The sequence below is a fragment of the Dictyostelium purpureum genome (genome assembly GCF_000190715.1).
Source record: "Dictyostelium purpureum unplaced genomic scaffold DICPUscaffold_378, whole genome shotgun sequence".
Lineage (NCBI taxonomy): Eukaryota > Evosea > Eumycetozoa > Dictyosteliales > Dictyosteliaceae > Dictyostelium > Dictyostelium purpureum.
The window spans coordinates 6,128-32,263 of record NW_003519714.1 but is presented as its reverse complement, the minus strand read 5'-3'; the positions used below and the strand labels follow the sequence as shown (position 1 = coordinate 32,263).

Here is a 26,136-nt window from a genome sequence, read left to right as displayed (position 1 = left end):
TTTAACTTTTTTTAAATTTTTTCAAAAGGCCATTAAATTAGGCAAAAAGTTAGTCTCTGAATCAGAAGATTCGTTAAAGTATGGAACGTTCCCATTCCGATGACTTCTCCAGTATAATAACATATCTTGGTGGCTTAATAAATAATGTTCATGAAAATGTAATTGACAAAGATATGAACAATAGATACTTCCGTTAAATCTAGGGTATCCATTGTTTTGATATAATTTCGTTCTCTGATACTAATTTTTTTTTTTTTAACTGTAGCCTAATAGATTTAATGGATTTATTATTAGAAATCCATCACCCCCTTTAAATTATAATAATAATAATATTAATAATAATAATAATAATAATAATAATAATAATTATATTAATAGAAACTATTATAGTATAAACAATAATGGTAATAATATGAATGTTAATAATAATAATAATGTTAATAACAATAACAATAACAATAACAATAACAATAACAATAATAATTATAATAATAATTTAAATCAAAATTATTATCAAGTGGTCCCATCAAATAATAATAATAATAATAATAATAATAATAATAATAATAATAATAATAATAATAATAATAATAATTATAGAAATTATTATAGTAGTAATAATAATAATAATAATAATAATAATAATAATAATTATAATAATAATAATAATAATAATAATAATAATATTTTGAACCAAAATATGTCATATTCACCATTAACATCACCAAACTCATATTCACCATTAACATCACCAAGCTCATCATATACACCAATATTTTCACAAATATCACCAAATGTATCAAGTAGATCAGTTTCGCCATATGCAGTTCCACCATCGTCCACATTGTCACCACCTTTCTTTTCAAATACAAGCTTTTCGCCACCAGCATCACCATATTTAAATTCAAATTATGACAGTTATAATAATAATAACAATAACAATAATAATAATAATAATTATAATTCAAATTTATTATCCACATTAGTTCCATCAAGAACTACTACTACCACAACTACCACAACAACAACTACCACTGCTAGTGCTCCAACATCTCCAGATATCGATGACACTGATGATACAAGAGATCAATCAAAACCAGTTAAAAAGAAGATTGGAAGACCATCACTCCCAAAGCCAGAATGTTGCTTCCTTTGTAGAAAGAGCCATACACCAGAGTGGAGAAAGGCTGTTTTAAATATCGAGGGATCAGAAACCAAAGTATCACTTTGTAATGCATGTGGCTTAAAATATGCCAAAAAGCTTAAAAAAGAATTAGAAAGCAAAGAACAACACAGTATTAACAAATTATTAAACAACGATGAATAAAAAAAAACTATATTATTTCACAAATATTTTTTAAATCTTTTTTTTTTTTTTTTTTTTTTTTTTTTTAAATAAATACAATTTTATTTTTTATTTTTTTTCTAGAAATTTTCTTTATGGAATATTAAGTGACATCCATTTTTACCATTGAATTTGTTACAGTTTTTACTTAAATTCTTTCCTAAAACTTTATTTCCGCAATAGAAAACACCAACCTTTTCCTTTGGATGAAGTTGTGATATTTGATTAAATATTGAACGGAAATTGGGTCTTCCAAATAGAGTTTTGGTACGTAGGTTGGTGATATGGCAGTTTGCATTTTCGGTATTTTTAATTTTAGCATAGTCGTCTAGATCTAAAGCACCTGTTAAAAAGATATGGATTTCTAATATACTGTCTATTCTTTCATCATTTTCGAGTTCTGCTAAAACGTCGGTAAACCATTGGAATGAATTCTTTTGTCTACTTACCCAAACAAAATAAACTTTTTTAATTTTGATGTGTTCTTCATCAGAGTTGTTTTGTTTTTCATTTTGATTTTTGAGATGTCTTAAAATACTTGAAAATGGTGTTACACCAATACCAGCACCAACTAAAACAAGGTTTTGATATTTGAAGAAATTTTCTGCAGGTGCACCAAATGGACCATCTATTTTTAATATTTGTCTTTTACCTCTTTTTTGTGTTTTAGCAAGATCTTCTTGAATTAAACCTAATTTATTATCTGGGTTTAAAAGTTTGAAAAGCTTTCTGGTCCAGTTACCGACAATATTGATGTGTACTGAAATATATTCATCATCCGGGGCTGATGTAATAGTAAATGGGTGCCATTCGTGGTAAGCAATAGCTGGGCAATTTAAATACAAATATTGGCCTGGTTTAAAATTGAAATTATCTCTTTTCATTTGTAACTCCAATACTTTACTTGGATGCATAATTGCTTTTTCAATTACAACTGTCTTTTTACCACGAGCAATTCTTATAATACGCTCGATTGCATAAAATACAAATGGGCCAATAATCCACATCCATGATTGGGGATCTCTTTTTAATATTTTTGAATAACCATGGAAGCACAACAAAATGTAGAATGGAATAAATAAGTGATGAGTGTACCAGAAAATTTCGAACATTGGTCTTCTGATTCTCCACATCGATGATGAAAACATTAATATAAATATAATTAACATAATATGACCGGTAATACCAGGTACAGATTTGTAGAATAGGTATTTATCATCTGGAAACTTTGATATATCGACATTTAAATAGTTTCCTGCGATACTTGGGTCATTCTCGTCACCATTATTCATTTTTTCTAGATCTAAATTAATTTTTCTAAAACTGACATAATGACCAACACTTTAAAAAAATAAATTAGTATAATTTTTATATTTTAAAATTATAAATATATTAACAATAGCTTACCAATGAATTATAGTACAACAAAATAACATAAAAGCACATAGTTTATGAAAATTTAAGTGCTTGTCAATAGGTACATAGTTATTAATCCAAGTACCTCTTAACCATGAAAGGAGATTACGTAAAACGGGTAATAATATTACAGCGGAATTTAAATTGATTAATCTAGCAGCAGTTCTTGAAAAGCAAAAGGATAAGCCTAAAAACTCTTGACCAATCGGACTATGATACATATTATAAAAAGTGTGAGCTCCAACACCTAGGTTTAATGCAATATAAAACAACATTATATAAAATGAAATGCCTCTATGCCACCACCAACCTCTAAATTTAATAAATGTACTGTTTTTATGTTGATTATTATTATTTTGGTTATTAGGTTGATTAGATTCTAGATCTGTACTATCCCTTTTAACAATATTATCTTGTGATAAACTAATTGGGATATTATTTCTACTATGAACCAAATTATTTGGAAAGTATTTTTTAGTTTGCAATGGTATTGGCAAGTCATCTTGAAGATCTAATTTTTGGAAATCATCCATTTGATGTTCTTGATATTGTTGTGGTGAGTTTATGTTGGATGGGCCATCTTTAGAAACTTGAAGAGAGCTTGATTCACCATTATTATCTTGTTGTGGATATGTTGAAGATTGAAATTCTTGCAATTCTAATTCTTGTTCTCTTGTTACATTCATAACTTTTATTTTTTATTTAAAAATAAAGAAAAAAATTAAATAATTAAAAAAAAATTTAATAGATTAAAATAGTTTTTAAAAAAATAAAACTAAAATTTAAATTAAAATAAAATAAAATAAATTTAAATAAAATTAAATAAAATAAAATATACAATAATAAAATATAATATAATAATATAATAATATAATAATAAAGAAAAAAAAAATAAAAAAATAATTTATTATTATATTATTAAAAAAAAAAAAAAAATAAAAAAAAAAAAAATAAATATAAAAACTATTTTTATTTATTTATTTTTTTTTTTTTTTTTTTCTTATTATATTATATTTATATGTCAAATATGTCATAAAACGATGTGTATTTAGAACCTAAAAGTAGGGGTGTATTTCCGCATGTTTTTTGTTTATTTAAAATAAAATTTATTTTTATTAAAAAAAAAAAAATTATAACTACCAACGGAGTGAAATTTGACATTTTTCTGAAAAATATAGCACTAAAGGTGTAAATGGTGAAAAAAAAAAAAATATTTAAAACAAACACACCACCCTAAACCAGGTGTGACAATCACCAATTTTTTAAACAAACTATTTAAATTAAACACAATAAAAAATAATAAAAAAATAATAAAAAAAAAAATCCTATTTATGATATTTAAATTTATACATATAACTATGTATTGTATTTATGTGTCCCTATGTTTAAAAATAATTAATTTATATTTTTAGATACATATTGGTAATAATACATAGTTATTTGTATATTAAAATATAAAGATATAAAAAAAAATAATTGTTTCGATTTTTAATCAGATTTAAAAAATAAAATTAGATAGATATTTATAGAAAACAAATACATATTCAAAAAATAATTTCTTTGAAATTTATTTATTTATTTATGAAAAATATTAACTTGTAATATCTTTAGTATTGGTTTCAACCCGTGCTTTTTTTTAATTTATAAAAAAAAAAAAATGGGTAAATATGAATATTATTATTCATATAATAATAAAATTTTTTTTCATTCTTTTAAACCACACCCAACATCAAACCCACCTTTTTTTGGATTTTTTAAATGGCTTTATTAAAATTTATTTTTTTTTGAATTATTTTTCAAAAAAAAATTTTTAATTTTTTCAAAAAAAAAAAATACATAAACTAATTTTTTTTTTAAAATCAATTTTTTTTTCATTCATAATAAATAATATATATAAATTCAAAATGTAAGTTATCTTTCACCTACTCTCATTATCTTCGTTATTATTGATTTTATTTCAATAATAATGATTAATAAAAAAAAAATTATATTTTATTAACTTTTTTATTTTTTTTTAAATTTTTTAGGGAAGGTGAAGATGTTCAAGCTTTAGTTATCGATAACGGTTCAGGTATGTGCAAAGCCGGTTTTGCTGGTGATGATGCCCCAAGAGCTGTTTTCCCATCAATTGTTGGTCGTCCAAGACACACTGGTGTTATGGTCGGTATGGGTCAAAAAGACTCATATGTTGGTGATGAAGCCCAATCAAAGAGAGGTATCTTAACCCTCAAATACCCAATTGAACACGGTATCGTTACCAACTGGGATGATATGGAAAAAATCTGGCATCATACTTTCTACAACGAATTACGTGTTGCCCCAGAAGAACATCCAGTCTTATTAACTGAAGCCCCATTAAATCCAAAAGCTAACAGAGAAAAAATGACCCAAATTATGTTCGAAACCTTCAACACCCCAGCCATGTACGTTGCCATCCAAGCCGTCTTATCATTATACGCCTCAGGTCGTACCACCGGTATTGTTATGGATTCAGGTGATGGTGTCTCCCACACTGTTCCAATCTATGAAGGTTATGCCTTACCACATGCCATCTTACGTTTAGATTTAGCTGGTCGTGATTTAACCGATTACATGATGAAAATCTTAACTGAACGTGGTTACTCATTCACCACCACTGCTGAAAGAGAAATCGTCAGAGATATCAAAGAAAAATTAGCCTACGTTGCCTTAGACTTCGAAGCTGAAATGCAAACTGCTGCCTCATCATCTGCCTTAGAAAAATCATACGAATTACCAGACGGTCAAGTCATCACCATCGGTAACGAACGTTTCCGTTGCCCAGAAGCCTTATTCCAACCATCTTTCTTAGGTATGGAATCAGCTGGTATCCACGAAACCACTTACAACTCAATCATGAAATGTGATGTTGATATCCGTAAAGATTTATACGGTAATGTCGTCTTATCAGGTGGTACAACTATGTTCCCAGGTATTGCTGATCGTATGAACAAAGAATTAACTGCTTTAGCCCCATCAACCATGAAAATTAAAATCATTGCTCCACCAGAACGTAAATACTCTGTCTGGATTGGTGGTTCAATTTTAGCCTCACTCTCAACTTTCCAACAAATGTGGATCTCCAAAGAAGAATATGACGAATCAGGTCCATCAATTGTCCACAGAAAATGTTTCTAAACACTTTATATATATGTACTTTAATGTATTATATTTAAATAAAATAATTATTTAATTTTAAAAATATAAAATATATAGTTTTTTTTTTTTGTTAATATGGTTTTTTTAATTTTTTTTAAAAAATTTTCCCCCTTTGAGTTTCATAAATTTGATGTGTTTTATTTTTTTTGTATGATTCCAATCGAAGACAAAGGGTGTCCCCCAAGCATGGGTTTATTTTATTGAAAAAAAAAAATTCAACAACTTTGCTCAACCAACTTAAAATAAATAAATTTTTTTGGGATATTATTATTGACAAAATTTTTTTTTTTTTTTGATATGATAACTGACAATGAACTGAAAAAAAAAGAACTGACATTGGATTATTTGTTTTTTTTGGGCTAAAAAAAAAAAAAAAAATGTTTTATTTATTAAATAAAAGCAATAAAGAAAAAAAAAATATAAAATGTTTAAATCTAATGAAATTTGTTATGACCCAATTAGTGAAGGTATGTAAAAAAATAAAATAAAATTTTATTATTACTAAATATTGATATTAATATTTTATTTTTTTATTTAAATTTTAGATTTAATCGAATTTGACATGGACTTGGCTAAACTAATGATTGACCAACTTCATCAAATATTTGATAAAATATAAATTTGCTCCTTTTAAATCTGCTTTCTTTTAGGGACTTTAAAAAAATGAAATTAAATTTGGTGGCTTCCTTCCATGCTTTTGGAAATTAATTAAATATAAATATATAGAAATATATTATAAATTATAAGCTGCGGGCTATATTGTTGGTGCAATTTTAAAAGAACATCAAGTAGTAGTCATTATTATTAAAAAAACAAATAAATTAAAACACATATGTGTGAATTTCAATCATATAAAAAAAATATTTTTTTTTATTTTTATTTTTTTTTAAAAATTTTTTTTTTTTAAAAATTTTTTTTTTTTTTTTTAAATTTTTTTTTTTAAATTCACATCATCCAAAACTTTTTTTTTTCACTTTATTTATTAATTTAAATAATAATAATATATTATAAAATAAAGTAAAAATGATGATTCATAAATATATTGTTTTTATTTTAGTTGTTGTTGCAATGTTTTGCAGTGTAGGTAGATCAGTTTATTTTGAATTAAATGGTGGTCAAACTAAATGTTTCATTGAAGAAAATCCAAAAGATACAACTGTTCTTGCCAAATATATATTAGAAGATTTAACTCCACAAAATCCAAATTCTCAACAATTAGCTTTATCAGTACGTGTTACTGATCCAGAAAAAAGAGAAGTTCTCTCAAAGAGTATGCCACCAAATGGTAGATTCGCTTTTTCAACTCAAGTTGGTGGCGAACACAAAATTTGTTTCTCAACAAATACCTCAAAATGGTTTGGTCCAGCTGTTAGAACTGTATGTATATTATTTAAAAATAAAATTATTTAGCGTTTAATATATGTTTTAGTATTATTATATAATAGTAATAATACACATATCAAACATACAGGTTAATAATTATAGAATAGTAAAATTTTAGTATAAACTAACTAAATTTCTATTAATAACAGAGACTTCATTTAGATATTGAAGCTGGTGCCCTTGCTAATGACTACGAAGAAATTGCAAGAGTTGAACATTTAAATAGTAGGTTTTTAAATAGACCAAAATTTATATATGGTGGAAATAGAAAACTAATTTTTTTTTTTTCATTTTATTAGGTATTGAAATTTCATTAAGAAGATTAAATGACAGAATCAACCAAATTAGAAAAGAACAAAATTACCAAAAGGTTTGTTTAATTTATAAATAGAACTTTTTTTTTATTTTTTTTATTTTTTTATTTTTTGGAATGATGATCAGATTAAATTTTAGATTGGATCACAAATATAGCACAGTATTAATAAAACAAGATAATCAACCATCAAATAATATTACAAAAAAAAAAAAAAAAAAGAAAAAAATTTTCACAATGAAAGAAAACTAATCTTTTATTTTTATATTTAGAATCGTGAAATCACTTTCCGTAATACTAGTGAAAGTACTAATGCTCGTGTTATGTGGTGGTCAATTTTACAACTCGTTGTTTTAGTTTTAACCGGTGTATGGCAAATGAAACATCTTAAATCATTCTTCAAAGCTAAGAAACTCGTTTAATCAATTTGTTAAAATTATATATAATATGCCTAAATTAAAAATAAAAAAAAAATTTTTAAATTAAAAAAAAAAAAATTACAATAAATAAATTTTAAACCAAAATAGAAAAAACAATCCTTTGTTTATTCATTGCCATTAAAATATAGTTTATTTTTTAAATTAAAAAGATAATAAAAATAATAAAAAGAATTATTTTATTTTAAAAAAAAAAAATTTTAAATTTAAAATATTTTTACACAGAAAAGTTTTTTTTTTATTTTTTTTATTTTTTTTAAATTTAAAAAATCCTTTTTTTTTTTTTTTTCATTTTTATATATTTTTTTTTTTACATATTTAATATATCTTTATTTTATTGTTATTGTTATTCCATTCTAGATAGTTATATATATGTATATATAGTTTATTTTATTATAGTAAATAAAGAATGGAATTTCAATTTCAAAATTTTGAATCAAGAAAATATGGGTATATCAGAGGAAGAAATATTTTAAATAGTTTATTATCAAAAGAAGGTGAGGATTTCGAAGAGTGGGGTGTAAATTCAGTACAGATTGTTTCAGGCCATATAGCAATAAGCTTTCAACAGTCTAAATCGATTTGTTTGTTTGATGCAGCAGTTTCCACACATCAATTAAGTGAATCTGTTTCAAATAATTTACAAAATTTAATTTGTTCAAAGCAAACTCTTCAACCTCCTTTATCACCAGCAACCCAATCATTACCAATTTTAGCATGTTCATTCGAATCAAAAGTTATTAAATTTGGCTTTGAGAAATATATTGTAGCCTCTACTTCATCATCAAACCCAACTAATAGTAAATCAACATCTCAAATTAATAAATCATCAACAACTAGTAGTACTGATAGTAGCCCCCTAAGATTTTTTGTATTTGAAAGTGATGGATATTTACATATTTGGGAGTGGTCAAGTTCAGAATATAAATGGAGATATATAGTAAAGATTTATTTGTTTATTTCAAATAGAGAGGTGACATCTACAATACCATACTCAACTATCGAAAACTTAAAGATTACCAATGCTGCTGTATTTGGGTCATCTCAAGGAATGTCAATTACATGGCTAGTAAATAAATCACCAATGACAGTAAACTCCCGTATTTTAAATTTTAATAGTATTTCAAATGCATCAACATGCGAGCTTTCAAATAAACAAATTTTCACAACAAACAAAGATAAAGCAATTGAAGAAATCTATCCAAACTCTTTATTTATTACAGGTTTAGAAACTTATGAAATGAAAAAAGATTGGGAAAATTCAATAAATTCATTATCATCAAACACTAAAATAGCTTCAACAAAGTTGGGAATTTGGTTTATTACAAATACATTTGTGTTATTTTGGTCATTTAGAAACAAAGTTTGGAATATAGTTTATTTTAAAGATAATAGTAATAGTTTAATAAATAATAACAATAATATAAATAATGAATGTGATATTCACTTAAAAGAAAATGATAATAATAGTAGTAATAGTAATAATAATAATAATAATAAAAATAATAATTCCAATAACAATAAAAATTTGGATGATTCTATAATAGATTGTTTATCATTTTGTAAAAATCCATTATCTCAAGATTTGGTATTATTAGAATCAACAGGTAAATTGTTTACATGTGAACCAAGTGAAAAAGAGAAATTAAAATTAAAGTTGATTGCAGTTTTAGATTTACAAGATATTGATAGAAATAAGCAAGTTAAACTATTAAGACATCAAAATGCCTTTGTTATATTAAATGAAAAATATGCATATTTTTACGATACCAAATGTGGTGAATTTTTAAACAAAACCAAGTTACCAGTGGAATTATCAGCATCAAATAAGAATCAGTCAATTTGGGAAAATGGTACAGCAGGTATAGTTTGGGGTTGCGGCTATTGGTCTCAATCTAATGGTATATGGGAAATAAAATCAACAACAACACCAAATAAACTAATTGAAACTTTAGCAACACACAAACAACAAAACGATAATATTATTGGTGGGTGTGCCGCCTCTACTTGTAAAGAATGGGACTTGAAGAATTTAGAATCGAAATATTTATTGGATTTGGCTTTAAATGAAAAAGATGAAGAAACAAAAATTAAAATTTGTAAATCACTTTTACCTCGTTTGGAAAATCCAGCATTGGTCATTGCATTGTTAGCAAATCTTCAATCCTATCAAAGCTGTAAATTCATTATGCAAGAGTTAAAGATATTTTTAGACAACTATGAATATTTTAATAATTTAAAGCAGCAAGGTGCCGCCTCTTCTTCCACTAAAGACGACGATGAAAGATCAAAAATCAAAAACTCTTTTATTTACCAAACTCCATTAAACGAAAAAATGATTCCATTATTAAAAGAGTATTTTATTCTCCAAAGCTCAGCAATAGATTCATCAACAAATAGCACAGCGATAAATAGTAATGGCTCCACTGACGATTACAATGTTTTAATTTATAACCAAATAAATAAAGATAATCAAGATAGAATCATCCCAGAGTTATCAAAGCTTCAAGACTCAATGGTATTGGACCTCAGCTATGAGCAAATTGAATTTTTCAAAAAAAATCAATCACCATTATTATTAGAAAAATTAGAAAGTGCTTTGCAATTACTCCAAATCGATTTTTCGATAATCCACGATGAAATGGCATCATATCCAATGGTCAATCCAATTTTACTTCATACCGAGGAAACCATTAAAATTAAGGATGAAAAACAATTAAAATTATTACAGCAACAACAACAACAGCATTTAAATAATAATACCAACAACATTTTAGATGAGCAAACCAATACTTCGAACCATATTGTAGGTACCAATACTATTAGCAATGATCCAAGTAACAATACTACAATTACATTTACTGGAAATAATGGTATCGTTTATTCATTAAAATATCCAATTTTCGAAACAATGTGTCAGCTTTATTATTTTAATAAACCAAAGAATCTTATTCCATTCATTTGTTGTGTACATAACTCATCCATCAATAAACAATTGGTCGAATCTGAATATAATAGTATTAGCGGAAATAGTAATAATAATAGTAAATCAAATCAAGAAAAAGATCACTTTTTTAGAGCATTAATGGCCTTACCAGTTTCATTACCAGTAGCCTCACCAATTCAGAATGACCAAATTGAATCCAAATTCAAACTATTAATTTCAATTGGCCACAAACCAAATGCACTCAGATTCTTATTAAATGCTGGCCAATGGGAAAGAGCTATTGATTTATTTAAAACAACTCATAATGAAACAGAATCATATGTACTTTATGAAGTAAGTATAATTCAAATTCAATTTTAAATTTAAATTCTAGACACTATATATTAACCCTTTGTTTTTTATTTTAGATTTTACTATCGTTTTGTATAGAAAAAAAAGATAATACAAAATTAAAACAATGTTGGGAAATTATTCCAAAGAACTTTGGTGTTTTCAATTTACTTTCTTTATTAAAGGTTAATAATAATAATTCGAATAACAGCTCAAATAATAGTAATAATAATAACAATAATAATAATAATGGAGCACCCAATTCAAATAATAATATTAATAATAACAATAATAATGGAACACCCAATTCAAATAATATATATAATCCAAATATTATCTCTTTACCATCCAATGAAGATCTCACCATTGATATGTTTAGATCTCAATTATTAAAAATGCTAAATAAACAATAGGTGTTTAATTTTTTTTGGTAAAAACCTTTTTTTATATAATCCATAACCTTTAGAGATTACGTATATAAAAAATAATTTTTTTTTTTTTAATTTTTTTTTTTTTAATTTTTTCATTTTATTTTATTTTTAATTTTTATAAAAACATAATTTTTTTCATTAATCAAAAATAAATTACGAAAAAGAAAAATGCTTCGTAAACTAATAAATAATAAAAATTATGGTTTAATTAAAAATTCAAATTTTATATATAATAAATATTTTTATTCAACGAATAATAATAATAATAATAATAATAATAAAAATACTATTACAAATAATGACAGTAATAATGGCAATAACAATAACGATATAATAAATAAAACAAATGACAATAATATTAAAAGAAAATATAATAATACATTAAATGAATTTTTACAAGATTTTTACAGACCAAATAATATAAAAGAAGATTCTTTGGGAGTTTGTAAACATCAAGACAAGGATGATCATGATTTTGGATCATCAGCAATAAATTATTCGCCATTTGTTTCGATGGTTGGTTTATCCAGTGGTATTTTAAAAAGAACATTAGAATCATTTACAGTTAAATTACTTGCATTACCTAGAAGAAATCTTATCAATAAATTAGATTTAAGAAATGAAAAAGTTAAAGAGGAAATCCAATTTGCATTAAAAGAATTTTTTGAATCATTAAACAATAGAGATAAAGAAAAGATTAGACAATATACTTCAGATTGGATGTTTTCAAAGATGAATGAAGTCAATGAAGATTTAAAATATTATGACAGTTTTAATGCAAGATATAGTTTTAATTTAATAAAAGTAGATTCTGCTCAAATGGGTGGCCTTCGATTTTATCAAAACAAAACCTTTTTAACTTTTCACTTTAAACTAACAGGTAATGGTTCAATAAAACTTTATATATAATATTAAAAATAATAAAGTAAATACTAATCAATTATTCAAAATTTTTATAATTAGGCGAAGTGTGTATAAATAATTATAAATCGGATCATAAAGATTTCCAATGCTCTGTAATTTTCCATCGTGAAGATAAAGGTACAAATTGGAAAGTTGTTTTTATAGATCCATCAGTTTTTTCATTTATCACAATGGAAACTCTTTCTCCTGGCTTTTAAAAATAAATAAAATTATAAATTATAATTAAAAACAAACTTTATATATTATATTAAATTTATTAAATTGTAAAATAAGCCATATTATATCAACCAAGCATTTTTTATTGCACCTTTATACCCATTTCATTTATTCTAAAACAGTTCCATGTAAAAAATATTGGTGGGGTTTTATAAAATAAATAATGTGTGGGTGAATCAAAAAAATAATATTTAAATTTTTTTGATGATTGTTTTAATTTTTTTGATTGGTTTCATTTATATCCTTTAATATTAATTGTAGATCAATAAATAAAATTATTATTTTGTTATTTCTTAAAATTTCATATGAGAAAAAAAAATTATAAACAAAAAAAAAAAAATTATTTTTTTTAAAAATATTTTTTTTTTAAAATTTTTTTTTAATTTTTTTTAAAATTTTTTTTTTTTTTTTTAGTTTTTTTTATTTATTGAACTTTATATAAAGAATCGAAAAATGACATCAAACTTACCAATGTATGTTTTTATTTAATTTTATATCTTATTTTATATATTTAGGTTTTTATAGACAAATCATAAACTATTTTAAAAAAAAAACCCGAATTTTTTTTTTTTTTCAACTCATTAACCAAATTATTTAAATCATTTCGATAAATATAGGGATTCAAGAGTCCCAGTAGAAAAAGTAGTTGAAGTTATTGTTAAAAATGATAAAGGCGAAGATGTTAAAATCATCAAACGTTTCCAAGAATATCAAATTACAGTAAAAAAGAATAAAAAAGTTGATGAAAGAAAAAAATGGCACAAATTTGGTGAATGTGAAGGTAAAAATGGTTTAGAAAACACTGCATATGGTGATGAACAATTTTTAGTTTTATCAAGAAACTCAGAAAATGTAATTGGTTATCAGTTTACTTTTTTTAATCGAATAACAATCCCAATACTAATATTTTTCAATACTATATAGAGAGACGAAGAAAAAGAACATATAAAATGCAGAATTTGCAAAAAGAACCATTTTACTGTACAGTATCATTGTTATCATTATTATTTAAATAAATTAAAACATTATAGATTATATGTATACTTACACTTTTTTATAATTATAGGCCAAATGTCCATACAGAGATGCTCTCGAATTATGTAGGTTTTTTTATAATTGCATAACAATTACCTTTGAAATTTAATTTTAAACCAAGTGTTTATCATCAAATTTCTATTTTATCACCATAATTGTAGCAAACCAACTAATTATTACTATATTAACATTATATTATTTTTATATATTTAGCACAAAAACCACAAAAACCAGAAAAAGAAGAAGCAAATAATAAACCAGCTGCTAACAAATATGTTGCACCATCAATGAGAAGTGGTGGTTTCTCATCAGCCCCATCTGGTAGCGATGTCCCAAGTATTATGGTCAGCAATCTTTCACAAAATGCTACTGAAAAAGATCTTTATGAATTATTTGGTCAATTCGGTTCAGTTTCAAGAGTTTCAATTCCAAAATCAATGGAAGGTTCATCAAAGTATGTAAAAAATAAACAGATTGATAGAAATTCAAACAGCTTGGCAATTATTATGAATTGGATTGGATAATAATTACTTCATTAGGAATAACTATTATAGTTTCATAAAAATAATAATTAGACAGCTAAAAAAATCACATCAAAAATAGCATCATAAATCACATTGGAACATATTTATACAATTTGATAAACAATTTATTAATTTAAAATTTTTTAATATTTCAGGGGTTTTGCTTACGTTACTTACAATCATCTCGATTCAGCCGAAAGAGCTCTCAAACAACTCAACGGTCACAGATACGACTACCTTGTTTTATCCCTCGAATTTGCTAAAAAGAAAGCTATGTGATCATATTAAATAACAATAAAAAAAAAAAAATAAAAAATAAAAAAATAAAAAATAAAAAAAATCAATATATAATAACCTTTTATAAACTTATATCAACTTTCTTACTTGTAAAGGTAATAAGAGTTGAAATAAATAAAATTTTTTAACGCAATTTATTTGTTTTCATTTAAATAATATTATATTTTTAATTGTTTTCTTCTTCTTGGTCTGTTACATCTAATTTTTCATATCTCTTTAAGAAGGGGAAAATAACGGAATCTTGTTTCTTTTTATAAACCATAACAGAAAAGAGGACTAATAAGAGAGCACCGACAAAACCTACAGAGAGACCAACTGCTAAGCTAACTTTTTGGGTGTTACTATTTTCTTCTTGTTTTTCGGTTATAATTGATTTGCATCGTTTAAGATTTTCGTCATAAAATGAACATCCTTGTTTATTTGCAAAGCATTGGTTTGTACCACCACATACACCACACAAATCGAGATCGCAGTCGGTACAAATTGGACATTCATTTAATGGATCATCTTGAGATACTTGAGTATTGTTTGGGTCAACACATACATATGATAAACCAAATTTATCCATTTGACATCTACCATGACGTTGGGTGCATTCTTTTGAACATTCGACACGCTTATATTGACAAAATTCGCCGTAGTAATCTGGTGAGCAAGTGCATTTACCATTACAACAGCCACCATGACCTGAACATCCTATTTCATAGCAGCTTTGATTGGTTGGGTTATAACGATAGGCTTCAAAGGTGTTTAAAATACCAAAACCCATTCTAATATTTGGATTTTCTGATTGGGTTGCTGAACCTAAAACTGCCTCATATATTTGTTGATTGGACCAGTCTGGATGGGCTTGAATTAAAAGTGCAATACCACTTGCAACTAATGGGCATGCAAAGCTGGTACCACTCATATTGGTATAGTTTGATTTACCATGATAACTTGCAACAAAATTTTTATAACCTAAACCCATGACATCTGGTTTTACTCTACCGTCAGTTGATGGTCCAATTGATGAGAATCCGGTGTTTATACCAGTTGCATTAATGGCACCAACAGAGATTACATATTTACCGTCAGCTGGAGCACCAATACCATTATTTCCACTATTACCTGCACTTACAACTACAACCATACCTTTAGTGGTGGCAAAGTCAGCGACTCTGGTGATATGTGATTTTTCAGCATTTAAATCATAATAGTTGTACCAAAGAGTATAACCCAAACTACTTGAAACCATATCGGCACCTAAGCTTTCACCCCATTCAATGCCAGCAATCCAAAAATCTTCTTCAATCATACTTTCAGAAGATACCACTTCAGTTTTACCTAATAAAAATGAAGCATTATAAGCGGCACCAACCAATAGACCAGGCATATATCCACCAATGGTTGAAAGAGTTGCTGTACCATGATTGTTTTGAATATCTTCCATTGGACCTTGGGTATTTGTTGTATTGTCGATAAAATTATGTTCTGCAATAATTTTCATATGGGCAAATGCATCATGCTCCTTGTAAAAACCTGAATCCAACATTAAAATATTGACACCATAACCATCATAACCAAGACTTTGAAGCTTATGAATATTTACTTGAGAAATAGCATCGAAAGTGTTACCATAAAATGATTGATCAAAAGTTTTTTCATTTTGAGCTCTTAATAATTTTGAATTTTTATAGTTGTTATTTTGATTGTATTGATTGTTTTGATTGTTTTGACTATTGTCATGGTGAATTATTGTTTCTTTTTTGAATTTTGATACAACATCAACTTTGTCAACAAATGATTTACTGGTTATGCAATCTACAACATCCTTGATATTAATTTGTGATTTACCCTCTGTATTAATTGAAAATTTGTTTGGAATGATTGAAATTGAGATTGAATTCATCCACTTTGATTTTTGGACGAGTTTAATTTGATTGGCATCAGTGCTGCATTGTAAAATTTCATCAATGAATTTTTGGCAAACTGGTAAGTCACTTGAATCTAATAGTGAAGTTTTTTGAACCAATTTATTCGATGACTGAAGTAACAACTTCTTATTTGATCTTTTTAATCTTCTTTCTAATGATACATCATTGATACCAGATTGTTCTTTAACATCTTCGAAATTTAAAATCTTTCCGCTTGAGTTGTCAATAAATCTAGAAACACCATCACTTTCGTCTTTGATTGTTATATCTTTTGAAGTGAAGAAAACCCAAAGCTTTGGAATATCATTACTCTCGGCATCGTCGTTATAAAGAACCCTATCATTTAAAACTTGGCTAATCTTTTGATTTTTGCATTGAATTAAATTAATTGAATAGTTTATAAAAATTATTAAAATAAATATTAGTTTTAATTTCATTTTTTTTAAATAAAAAAAAAATACAAAGATATCTTTTTTTAATTAAAATAAATAAAATATAAAATATTAAATATAAAATAAAAAAACAAAAAAAAAAAAGGTATAAATAAAAAAAGTAAAAATAAAATTTAATTTAAAACAAATAAATAAAATAAAAATAATTAAGATATTATATTATTATTATTATTATTATTATTATTATTATTATTATTATTATTATTATTATTATTATTATTATAATGTTTCTGTTGTGGTGTGGAGTGTTAGGGTGTTGTAGTTTGTGTTTTGTTGTTTAATTTTAAAATCAAAACCAATATTACAATTAGAACAACACAAGCTTTTTTTATTTTATGAACAATATTATTAATATTAATTTAAAAAAAAAACTATTTATAACTTTTAAAATTATTTATTATTGTTTATTTCAGATATTAATATATTGTGATCTGCTATTTAAATTACTTTTCATTATTTTTTTATAGCAAAAACTTTTACTATTACTAAAAATGATATAATGAATTACTAATACCTTATGTTTTTTATTAATTTTTATTTGTTTTTTTTATTTGGTTTTTTTTTATTAATATAAAAATTATTGATTATTGTAATTAATTAATAACTTTAAAAAAAAATTAAAAAAAAAAAAATGAAAAAAATAAAAAATATAATTTTGAAAAAATTTTAAAAATAATTTTATAAACAACTTTTATACCTGTTAATTTGGGGTGTATTTATATTAATTATATAGATTTTTTATTTCTCAGATGTGTGAGTATGTGTGGTAATTATTATTATTATTATTTTTTTCTTTTATAAATAGAATTAATATATTAATAAATTTCTTTATTGTAAAAAATAAAATATCTTTGATATTAAATTAAAATTTAAATTTATCTTTCAATCCATTACCATAATAATTTAGGGAAAACGACAAAACAATAGTCAACAGTTACAACGAGAACAACAATAGCAATAGTTAGTGATGTTTTCATTTCTTTTTTTCAAAGGTTTCTTTCTTCATTTCATAAAAATAATAAATAAAATTTCTTTTTTTTTGCAGAACTTTTAAATTTGTTAAATGTTTTTTTTTTAAAATAATTATAAACCAATACAGTGTGTGTAAATATAAAATCATAACCATTTTTATAAAAATAAATTAATTTGTTTCCAAAGCAATGGGTTGATGATTTCATATTTTTTTAAAAAAGAAAAAGTAAATAATATTGTAATAAAAATATTAAACCTCCTTTCCTCTTCCAATCAAATTCTGCATATTTCCACTTTTATTAAATTAAAGAAGAGAATTTAAATCATAAAAATATTTCTGTAAAATTAAGAGGTTTTATATTTTTTATTTCTTTTTTTTTATTTTTTTTTTATTCTTTTTTTTTATTTTTTTTTTTTTAAAAAAAAATTATTACTTTTTTTATTGAATCTATTTACAATAGGGATGATGATTTGAAATATTCAATTTGATTTTAATTAAATTTTAAAATTGATTTGATTTGTTTTTTTTAATATGGTGAAAATCTATATTTATTTTGTTGTGGCTTACCACCTGATTTACCATAACGACTATAAAAAAAAAGAAATATATAAGTATTTGAAAATTAAATAATGCATTTATAATTATATTAATAAACTTACTCTTGTGGAGGATAAAAGCCTTCATATGACTTACCATATGGGGAAGTTGGTGGTATCATTGGATATGGATGATAAAGGTTGTCTTTTTTATCAAATTTGCCGCTATTACCACCAGGCATTTGACCATAATTTGATCTTCTTGGGTCAACGATTGGGATTTGTGGTGGATAGTAATAATCTTGAGGAATTGAACCAGGGAAATAATAATGATAGTCGTATGGTGGAGCTGAAATTCCTGGTGATGATGCAAAGTAACCATCCATTTTTCTTTGTTTTGGTAAACCCCAAGTGATGGTAAGTTTTTGGCCTAAAAAGTCACATTCATGATTGTGGTCCATAATGATTTTAGCGTCTGATGTTGAATTGCAATAGATGAATGCGTGACCCAATGGTGTTTTCTTTTGTGAATCTAATGGAACAATAATTTTTTCAATTAATTCTGGTCCTAATTGCTTTCTTAAAATCTCTCCCTCTTCCTGTGATCTGACGCCTCTAACAAAAAGGACTTTGGTTGATGGGGATTTTGAATCATCTCCTCTTTTTGATGGTGTTAATGATGCAGAATATTTGGATTTTTGGATTAATTTAATTGCTTTAATTGTAGTTTCGTGATCTTTAAAATGTGCGAAACCATATAATTTAGATGGACCATCAAAATCAAAAGATTTAAGTTGACACTAATAAAATAAAAAATAAATATTAATATTAAACCATTGTAAAAATAATAATAAAAATATTAATAATAATTACCATGCTAATTTCTTCTAATTCAGTTTTAACTTCTTTCTCTGTAAGATTCTTTGGAATGTGGCCAATATATAAAGTATTCTTGGAATCTGCTAAAGTAATTTTAACCATTTGTCTGTAAAGACGAAGACCATTTTATTTATATTTTTATAGTAATATTATTATAATTGATTGTTTGTTGATTTATATAAGTATTTTTGTTGATATATATAAAAAGTATATTTAAAAAAAATGATTAATGTTATTATTGATTTTTAATTTTATTTATAAATATAATATTAAAATATAAATGTGTATCAAAATATAAATATATGTTGGTTACAATGATTAATGATTAATTATTAATGATTAATGATTAATGATTAATTATTAATGATATAAAATATATAGTATATAATATATAAATAAATTATTATATAATATATTTGCAGTTACCATTGTCAATGTATTTGATATGATTAATGATTTAGTTTATTCTTTTTAACATTATTATCATCAATTATTTTATTTAATACTATGACAAATGATCAAATGGTTTTATTTTATTAAATTTTTTTTAAGTTAATAAAAAAAAAAAAAAAAAATAAAAGAAAGAAGAATAATGTTAAATCGTCGAAATAAAAAAAAAAAAAAAAAAATGAAAATAAAAAAAAAAAAAAATGAAAAAAAAAAAAAAAAAAGTAGAGGAGGATGACGAAGAGGAGGAAAAGGAGGAAGAGGAAGAATGATAGAAAGAATAGAAAACTATTCTTTTTTTTTTTTTTTTTTTTTATATAGAGATATAAATAAACGAACAAAAAAATGCAACGAAAATAAAATGGGACATCGAAAAAAAAAAAAAAATTTTAAAATAATAAAAGAAAACAAAGAATAAAGATTAATAACTTACGGTTTACCGGTTACACCATCCTTGAATACTGGTGGGGATGAAGTTTCGATGGCATGTTGTGCGTCTGAATAGTTATAAAACTTAACAAAACCATAACCTTTTGTTTCGCCTGAATGTTTATTCTTTACAACCACTGCCTCTACAACATCACCAATCTTTGAAAATTCTTCTTTTAATTGTTCATCTGTAACACCTCTTGCAATATCAGACTACATTTATTAATTATTAAAAAAAAAAGGGGAAATTAATATAAAACTACACGAATTTTTATGCATAAGAAGAAAACTATTAAAATTAAGTATACCTACAACAAATACTCCATACTCTCCTCCGCCCATACCAATTTCTTTTTTATCTGACATCATGATCTTATTCCAATCTATTAATTTAGATAAAATCTTGAATATAGTTAATAATATATGAAATAAAAAAAAAAAAATGAATTCAAAAAATTTAAAAAAAAATAAATAAAAAAAATTTAAAAAAAATTAAAAAAAAATTATTTTTAAAAAAATTTTTATTTTTATTTTTATTTATTTTTTAATAAATATTTTTATTTTGAAAAATAAACAAATATAATTACAAATTATAAGTTAATTAACGAATCTTTTTTTTTTTATATGGTCAAAATTTTATTTTCATCAAATTTAAAAACAATATAGAAATAAAGGTTCCAAAAAAAAAAATGATGAGTATTCTATTTATTATTTTATAAAAGGTGACGTGATTACCAATTATAAACATTAAGCTTTAAAAGCTCATTTAAAATAATAAATAAAATACTTACCATTTTTTTTTTCTATGTATATCATATTTAAAATAAAGTTGTCTTAGTTTCTATTTGAACCAGTATACTATATATTTATTTTTTTTTTTTTTTTTTTTTTTTGATTTTTTTTAAATTTTTGAATTTTATTTTTTATTTTTTATTTTATTTTTTTTTTTGATTTTTTAAAACATAAGAAATTTTTTTTTACTTTTCATTGTTTGTTATTTTATATTTTTAAATTTTATATTTATTTATTTTAATTAGAAGTTAATATTATTATACTAATAATATTTATTTATACTTCTAAATAAAGATGTTTGAAAGAACATTAGTCGACCTCATCAGAGGTATTAGAAATCACAAAAAAAACGAAACTAGATTTATTAATCAATGTATTAACGAAATCAAAGAAGAGTTAAAAGGTGATATTCAAAAGAAAACTGTTGCTGTTCAAAAATTAACCTATGTATGTATATTTATAAAATAATATTGTTTTTATTATTGTAATTTTATTTTTAGCTTATACTAATATATATACTATTTTAGATTCAAATGTTAGGTTATGATATCAGTTGGGCATCATTTAAAATTGTCGAGGTTATGAGTTGTAATAAGTTTTCATCAAAGCGTATTGGTTATTTAGCAGCATCACAAAGTTTTCATGAAGGCACAGATGTTATTGTTTTAGCAACTAATCAAATTAGAAAAGATTTCTTATCATCAAATCAAAACGAAGCATATTTAGCATTAAATTGTTTATCAAATATTTGCACACCAGATTTAGCACGTGAATTGGCCAATGATATTTTAACATTGTTAAGCACCCAAAAGACTCATATTTTAAAGAGAGCCATTACTGTACTCTACAAGATTTTCCTTAGATACCCAGAGGCACTTCGTCCAGCTTTTCCAAAACTCCGTGAAAAGTTAGATGACCCAGAACCATCTGTTGTCTCTTGTTCAATTAATGTCATTTGCGAATTGGCTAGAAGAAACCCAAAGAACTATTTACCTTTAGCACCAGTATTATTTAGAATTCTTACAAATACTTCAACTACAAACTATTGGATGCTCATTAAAATCGTTAAACTCTTTGCATCATTAACTCCATACGAACCACGTTTAGCAAAGAAATTAATTGACCCACTCACAAATATTATCAATTCATCACCATCAGTTTCATTATTATATGAATGTATTCAAACCTGTATCACTGGTATCTCTGATCATATTCCATTAATGAAACTTTGTATTACCAAATTAAGAACTCTTATCGAACATCACGATCAAAACTTAAAGTATCTTGGTTTATTGGCTCTCAATAATATTATGAAGATTCATCCAAAAGCAGTTGCCGAACACAGAGAGTTGGTTTTACAATGCCTCGAAGATGATGATGTTTCAATTCGTTCAAGAGCTTTGGATTTAACTTCAGGTATGACTAACAAAAAGAATATCGCCGATATCGTTCTCAAACTCTTAAATCATTTGGAAGCTGCCGAAGGTAGTTACAAAGATCAACTTGTTGAGAAGATTATCGAACTTTGTTCAGCAGGTCCATACCAATACATTTCAGATTTTGAATGGTATATCAACATTTTGGTAAAACTTTCACAAATTCAAGATTCTATTCATGGTAAACTTATTGCTTCACAATTATTAGATGTTGTAATTCGTGTTAAAGTTGTCAGAGCCTATTGTACCAAACAAATGATCGAGCTCTTAAAGAATCCAAAATTAATGTCAAACCCAACCGAAGGTGGTATGTGTGAAGTTTTATATGCTGCCGCTTGGATTGTCGGTGAGTTTTCCGGTTATCTTAATCGTCCAATTGATGCTTTGGAAGCCTTCCTCCAACCACGTGTTTGTATTCTTCCATCTCATATTCAATCAGTTTACATGTTAAACGCTCTTAAAGTTTTTTCAAATGCTTGTGCTAAAGCCAACGGTGAACCAATTCCAACAATCGTTCATGATGAAGACGAAGAAGAGGATGAAGAGGAATATGGTGATGTTTCTCTAGAAACAGTTGATGAATGTCTTGAAATAATTAAATCAAGAATTTCAATTTTCACACATAGTATTTATCTTAATGTACAAGAACGTGCTTGTCTTGTTAATGAAATTCTTAAATTCTATAGTGCCACCAAAGATCAAGGAAATAATATCGCTAAAGAACTCATTTCACTCTTTGCCGAACAACTTAATCCAGTTGGTCCAAAAGCTCAAAAGAAAGTACCAGTTCCAGATGGTTTGGATTTAGATGAATGGATTAACGATTCAAGACTTCAAGAACCAATGGGTGATGAAGATGATGAAGATGATATTTTCTCTAATCCATCCAATACCAAGAGATACCAAGATTATGACGATGAGGATGAAACTTCATCATCTCACTCTGGTCATTCTGCTATTACCTTTAACTCTAAGGGTCAAGCTGTATTCTCTAAAGAGGATATCCAAAGACAAAAAGAAGAGAGATTAAGAAAACAAGCCAGTAACCCATACATGCTCGGTGGTAAAGTTCAAAAGAAGGTTACCTCTCCTGACCAAGAAGGTTATCCACCAGTCGTTCAATTATCCTCGGGTGATTTTGGACACTTACAAGTTGGTAATAAACTCGATGCACAAAAGAAGGGTAAAAAACCCAAAAAACATTTCACTATTGACACTACCACAGAAATGCCAGAGGGTGCCAAAGACTCTGATTCAGAAGATGAAAAAGAAAAGAATCGTCCAAAAGATGCTCTTAGTCAAATTAATCTTTCTGAACCACTTACTGCAAGTGATGTTCTTCATACCAATAGACATCGTACTGATATCCAAAGAGACAAAGAAAAGGAAATGGCATTATTAGCTAAAAAAAGTGCTAAGCAATCTGGTAAAAATTCATCATACTCTGAAGTAACATCACCAGAAATGCCATCTGGTAAAAAAGGTAAAAAAGCTGCTGCTTCTGCCGATGGAGCAAAGAAAACTAAAAAATCTTCAGCTGCCTCCAAACCAGAAACAACACCAGAAAAGAAAACTTCTAAACCAGCTGCCCCTGCTCCAGTAGTTAAAAAAGTTGTACCAGTATTCAAAACTATTCTTGACGATGAAAATCTTAAATTAGCTTATGAAGTTAGTAAAGTTGCAGATCAAGAAAATCAATTCAAAATTGCAATGAAATTACAAAATAAAACTGATGAAGATATGTCTGACGTTTCAATTTCATTCAAACTCAATAGTGCAAATATTACATCAATTAAAAATAGTGGTGAAATTGGTATTTTAGAAGCTGATGCATCCACAAGTTATACCCAAATTATTTCAGTTATTAATATTTTAGGAACTCAAGACATTACATTTGAAATCAATGCCACTCCATCATCATCACCAGCAATCAATAAAACTCTTTCAATTAATATTCCATTTTCATTCTTTATTGTTTCAACCAAACTTCCAAAAGATAAATTTGCAGAAATTCTTCAAAAAGGTGAACTCAGTCAAATGGATTCTACCAAAGTTAATGGTCTTCAACTAGTTATGCCAAAAGTTATTGAAAAGCTTTCATCACAATTATTCATCGAGGTTGTTCAAGCCCATCCAAATGGTCAAACTGCTTCATTCTACTCTAAAACTAATCGTGATCAACATATTGCAATGTTAGTTAAAGAAAAAGAAGGTAATATCTCATTTGATATTAAATCTTCCTCATCACAATTAAATCAAATTTTAATTAAAGAAATTAATCAATTATTTAAATAAAATCAAATATAATTTTAATTTTATAATAATTTTTTTTTTTATTAAACAAAACAAATTCAATAAAATTCAAAGAATTTTCATTTTTAATAATAGTTACTATTATTTTGATTGATACTTAATAATAGGTTATTAAAACTAATTTTAAAAATAAACCACCACATATTTATAAATCTCACCTGCACATAAAAATTCAAATTCACACAATCACCAGTTTTCTTTTATTTTAAATGACAACCCTTCAAACTCCTATAATATAAATACAAATAACTATTCCAATTTATTATAACACCAAAAAAATAAAAACACAAATATAACCCCATTTTTATGATGAAAAATGGGAATCAAAAAACAATTATTTTTTATTTTTATTTTTCACTCATAGAAAGTCAATACTATTCATTTTAGTACCAACAACAATATTAAGATATTTCTAATTATAACTACCAATTAAAATTAATTATATTTTTATTATTAATTTATTAATATATTAATGATAAAAAAAGAATAAATAACAAACACATTTTATTATAAAATAACTATATAATAAAAATGAAAATCAATAAGCTTTAACACAATAATCTATTATTAACTTTTTAGATAATAATAACACCAACACTAATTATTATATTTATTTTTTTTATTATTTAATTTAATTTACTAGTATATTAATGTGTGGTTGTGTGAAAAATAATAAATACATTAATGTGGGTGTGTGAATGTAGTGGTTGTTTTTAAGTGGTGAGTAATGTTATTTATATATTAATTTATAAGGAGCGAGGCAACGATAAGAGTATGTGGTTGGATTTAAAAAAAAAATATACAATTGATCACCATATAGAGAAAAATAACTTTAAAAAAAAAAAATAAAAAAAAAAAAATACAATTTACAATTTTTTTTTTAAATTTAATGTATAATATTATGATTATATATATTAAATAATTTTTTTTTTTTTATTATTATAATTTTAAATAACACCTAATTTTGTTTTTATTTATAATTATTTATTTTATTTTTATTTTTTTATTTTTTTTATTTTTTTTTTTATGAATAATAAAGCAAAACACAAATAAAATAATATTTAGTAATAAAATATTTTTATATATTTATTAATTATATTTATAATCAACAATTAAATCAGAATCGCAACATTATAACCAATTTAAATCATCATATCATATAGATATTAAAATTTTACTAAAAATTTT

At 24.8% G+C, this 26,136-nt stretch overlaps 3 protein-coding genes across 3 annotated transcripts; 2 read left to right on the top strand and 1 right to left on the bottom strand.

The window, feature by feature from the left end:
- Nucleotides 1-80: 80 nt before the first annotated feature.
- Nucleotides 81-1,327, top strand: DICPUDRAFT_83500 (uncharacterized protein; the record flags this gene model as incomplete). The annotated part of the gene is made up of 2 exons (XM_003292846.1): nucleotides 81-158; nucleotides 266-1,327. The coding sequence occupies 2 exons, from the start codon at nucleotides 81-83 to the stop codon at nucleotides 1,325-1,327; spliced, it is 1,140 nt and encodes a 379-aa protein (XP_003292894.1).
- A 98-nt stretch (nucleotides 1,328-1,425) lies between these two features.
- DICPUDRAFT_41266 (uncharacterized protein) lies at nucleotides 1,426-3,294 on the bottom strand (the record flags this gene model as incomplete). Its single annotated transcript, XM_003292842.1, has 2 exons — nucleotides 1,426-2,686; nucleotides 2,753-3,294. 2 exons carry the CDS (start codon nucleotides 3,292-3,294, stop codon nucleotides 1,426-1,428), a joined length of 1,803 nt encoding a protein of 600 aa, XP_003292890.1.
- A 1,353-nt stretch (nucleotides 3,295-4,647) lies between these two features.
- On the top strand, nucleotides 4,648-25,799 carry DICPUDRAFT_73394 (uncharacterized protein). Its single transcript, XM_003292845.1, is given in 8 exon segments — nucleotides 4,648-4,667; nucleotides 4,789-5,920; nucleotides 5,935-5,936; nucleotides 21,417-21,437; nucleotides 21,494-21,497; nucleotides 21,635-21,637; nucleotides 23,897-23,914; nucleotides 25,782-25,799. Coding segments are annotated over 2 exon segments (1,131 nt in total). The 5' UTR covers nucleotides 4,648-4,665; the 3' UTR covers nucleotides 5,918-5,920; nucleotides 5,935-5,936; nucleotides 21,417-21,437; nucleotides 21,494-21,497; nucleotides 21,635-21,637; nucleotides 23,897-23,914; nucleotides 25,782-25,799.
- Nucleotides 25,800-26,136: the final 337 nt, after the last annotated feature.